The sequence below is a fragment of the Zingiber officinale genome, chromosome 2B, assembly GCF_018446385.1.
Source record: "Zingiber officinale cultivar Zhangliang chromosome 2B, Zo_v1.1, whole genome shotgun sequence".
Classification (NCBI taxonomy): domain Eukaryota; kingdom Viridiplantae; phylum Streptophyta; class Magnoliopsida; order Zingiberales; family Zingiberaceae; genus Zingiber; species Zingiber officinale.
Window position 1 is genome coordinate 148005771 of NC_055989.1, and position 4231 is coordinate 148010001.

The following is a 4231-nucleotide window of genomic DNA, read 5'->3' on the forward strand; positions in this document are numbered from 1 at the left end:
TGATACAGACGGAGGACAAAGACCGACTAAATTTTGCTAATTAAAAATGTAATTTTTACTGGAAAAAAAAAATCGATTTTTATGATTCAGGAGATGGAGCTGGTGGTGGCGCCGCTGCCGGAGGAGACGGAGCAGCGCAGGTCTTTGAGGAGGCCGACCACTTGCTGCATGGTGGGACGCTTCTCTGGGTTCAGTGCGGTGCAGAGATAGCCAACGCGGAAGCACTCGACCACCTCTTTCTCCTCCTTCCGGCTCGCCAAGCGCAGACGCGTGTCCAACGCCTCCGCCGCCCGGCCGTCTCGGACCAGACTCCGAGCCCAGCTCACTGCCTCCTCCGACCATCCGTCCCTCCCCGTCACAAGTTCCATCACTACCACCCCGAAGTCGTACACGTCGCCCTCCGCCGTGCCTCGGTAAACGCCACCGCCATAGTCCGCCACGCGCGGCTCGAGGTCGTCGCCGAGGAGGATGTTGGACGGGACGACGTGACCGTGGGCCGCGCCTCGGGCGTTGCCCACCCACCCCTGGTGGAGGAATGCCAAACCCCGCGCCACGCCGAGAGCGATGCGGTGCCTCGTCGGCCAGGCGCAAACCTCCGCCCCTCGTTTGTCCTCGACGACCGGCTGCTCCCACGTGTCGCCGCTCCAGTCCTCCACATTTGGCTGCCCCGCCGGTAGCTCGTGGAGCCACCGATGGAGGTCGCCCCTTTCCATGTATTCGTACAACGCGATCTTCTGCTTCCCTGCAATCGGTCGAATTCAACTAATTAATTAATACTAATTCCAAACGCGACCGAAATTCAACTAATTAAACTTCGAAGCTAATTTAATTCACCTGGGATGCAATAGCCGAGGAGAGGAAGAAGGTTTGGGTGGCGAAGGCGCGCGATCTCACGAAAATAGTCGGCGGCCGAACTCTCCTCTGCATCTCCGGCGGCTTCCTCTACGCGAGCCACCAAGTGCATGTCGCCGGGAAGAACCGCCCTGAATGCAGGTCCCCTCCGACTGCCCTCTGCTAGCTGCGATTCCTTCCCGAAGCCCGACGTGGCCTTCGCCAAGTCCGCGAACGTGAGCTCCATCAGCGGCTTTTCAAATAGCACCACCGGCGCCGACTGCATAGCCTCCGCCACCCACCTGACCTCCTGTGGAGCCTCCGTCTCCTTCTTCTCGCACTTATTTCCATCAATTTTCCTTCTCTTTTTTATTACGGCGCACGCGACGCAGATCACCGAGGCCAAAACCACGACAATAGCGGATGCAATTCCGGCTACGAAGAGTCCCAATTTTCTCGCTCTGCTTCGCCTCGGTTTCTTCTTGTGCGATGGCTGAGGGGCAGTTGGAGAAGAGGAAGAACGTCGTCCTGTGCTAGCGGAGGGAAGAAACTTAAGCGAACCTGACTCAATAAAAGCCGACACCCCGAACTTCTTCTCCACCTCCGGCTGCACCTCGCCGGTCAACTTATTCCACGAAACGTTTAAGTAATCGAACCCTTCGCCAAATAACGGAAATTCATCGGGGAAAACTCCGCTCATGTTATTCCGCGACAAGTCCAAATGCTTCAGATTTCGCAGCTTCGCCAGGCCTAGTGGGACGACGGCGAGGCTGTTTCTCGACAGGTCGAGGACCTCCAAGCCTGGCATGGCGTCGAGGCCTGAGGCGCTGCTAAATCGGTTTCCGGAAAAGTTAAGGGATCTGATAAGCGTCGGCGAGTGGCCGAATCGCAGCGCTCCGCCGAATCGGTTGGCTGCGAAGTTGACATCGAGGAGGGTGGGGGCGGACCAAAAGCCGCCGGGAACGGAGCCGTGGAGGGAGTTACCGGAGAGGTCGATGGCGCGAAGGGCCGAGACGTTGCGGAGGTAGGCCCAGGAGATGGTACCGGTGAGGTTTTTGGAAGGGAGGAGAAGGGAGCAGCCGCCGCTGCCGGCGCCGGGGGCTGCGGTGGCGTTGGGAGAGGGGAGTCGGAAACCGGAGACATAGCGGAAAGCCTTGGCGATGAAGAGGCGGTCGGATGCAGTGCATGAGCAAGAGGCGGGCGGAGGGTTCAGGAGGAATCCGAGGAGGAAGAGGATTGGGTAGAAAGGCGGCGCCATGTCGCCGGCGTGTCGCAGTGCGTGGTGGCGTCGATTTGGAGGCGTCGATCGTAGAAGTAGATAGAGAGAGAGAGAGAGGAAACGACAAAATAGCAGTGCGAGTGTTGGAGGTGTAGCAATGGGGTTAGTTAATTGAATTGGATACAATGAGTGGGTTCATGTAACTACCACGTAATTAAGTAAGACTCGACGGTAGCGGCGGACGACTCCAATGAGACTTCTTTGGTTCATAAAAAAAACATTTATTTTTCCACCAAAATAACACGTAATTATTCACCGCGAGTTTGTTGCTTACGTTATCCTCAGTTATCTATCGTTTCATTAAAATTATATTTATAAATTTCCATCTCCCTAATAAACATGTCATTTTTATATTATTATTATTATTATTATTATTATAATAATAGGAGTATCCAATTATCTGATAAATTATGTAAAATACCTTTAATTCTATGTATTTTCTATCTCGTAATATTTTACCCTGTGTTTATAAAATAATATTTAATTCTTCTGTTTTTACCAAAACTCAGATCTAAGAAATCCTATGTAAGATAATTATGTCCGTATCTATTTTATCATTTTAAAGAAAAAATATATTGAATTGACTATTATATCTTTCGATAAAAATTCTAATAAAATTTATACATACATTAGTATAAAAAAATAAAAAAATAATAATTTTGAAAGAGATAAATAACTATAAACTCGTTTCACCATCCTCATAAAATCAAAAAATAGCTAGAATTTTAAATTGATGAATTAAATTCACTCCTAATTCATTATATGTCATATTTGATAATAAAGAGGAGATTTTTAATTATAAATTTTATTTTATCTTCATTTAATTTTGATTCATTAATTTAGAATTTTGTCTCTTTATGTTTATGTTTTGATGAGGGTGGTGAAATGAATTTTTTTATTAGTTATCTTTTTTAAAAATTGTTACTTTTCTGTTATTTATGTTAATGTATATATTAATTTTATAAAAAAATTTATCAAAAAATATAATAGTTAATTCAGTAAGATTTTCTCTTTTCTTCTTATTATTATTATTATTATTGAAAAATGATAAAAAAAAAAAAACAAAAGACAAGAGTATAATTGTCCTTTAAGATTACTTACATTTAATTTTTGCCAGGGAATTAAATGTTATTTTTTATTTTTTTAAATATAAAGGGTAAAATAATACTGGATAAAAAAATACAGGTACATTAAAGATATGTTACCTAATTTTATGCTCGCGGTAACCTTATAAATATAATATAATATAATTCGTACAAATGAATTCTAGAGATGATTTGAAGAACGGGGTAATGCTCTAGAAGGTAAAAGGTTATGTAAAAAAAATTAAATAAATAAATTCAGCTAATTTTGGATAATCAGTTTGGTCTATAAAATTTTTTTATTGGTCATTAAAATAATTCGCAACGGACGTAAAGAAGTCTAACATCCATTGATTACACATTCTATTTGAAAGAAATTTTTTTATAAATTCATCATAATTAGATATTGAATTATAACTATCTAGTTGATAACCTAGCTAGATATCCTATCACTGTATTATAACCCTGGGAGAAAAAAAAAATCAGTACTTATAGGTTACATGTGCAGAAGATAAATGAAATTTGTTGGAGGACAAACCAAAAAAAACTTTTATCGTTTTTTTGACGCCCCTTGATGATAGTTCAGATCCTCTGTCCCGGATTTTCTCTGTTCCCATGTTCCATTACCGATCGGACGGTTCAGATGACATCTCAAGGCATCATGACATCTTTAAGATGTATGCAGCATTTTTGTGATGTGCAAGACATCCTTGAGATGTCATCTGAACCGTCTGATCGACAATGAAACATGGGGACAGAGAAAATCCGGGACAGAGGATCTGAACTACCTTGATGACCCTGTTTTTTTTGTTTTTTTTCATTTAAAGCATGTATTGTATTTTGATAAAGGATCATGCCTTGTTTTTTTTCCCTCTAGCAATAGCAATGATAAGTATAATATTTCAGGATTATAGTGCAGCATAAGGGTATTAAATTATTATTTAGATATTTATAATTTAATCCTTAATTACTCTATATTTGTAGAGATTTTTTAATGTAAATAGAATGTACAATCATGTAATACTCGGCTGCTGGACCA

At 43.0% G+C, this 4231-nt stretch overlaps 1 protein-coding gene across 1 annotated transcript; it reads right to left on the minus strand.

The window, feature by feature from the left end:
• Nucleotides 1-2224, minus strand: LOC122047727 (calmodulin-binding receptor kinase CaMRLK-like). Its single transcript, XM_042609178.1, has 2 exons — nt 835-2224; nt 1-742 (listed from the first exon to the last, which is right to left on the minus strand). Exons 1-2 carry the CDS (start codon nt 2087-2089, stop codon nt 87-89), a joined length of 1911 nt encoding a protein of 636 aa, XP_042465112.1. The 5' UTR covers nt 2090-2224; the 3' UTR covers nt 1-86.
• Between the last annotated feature and the right edge of the window lie 2007 nt (nt 2225-4231).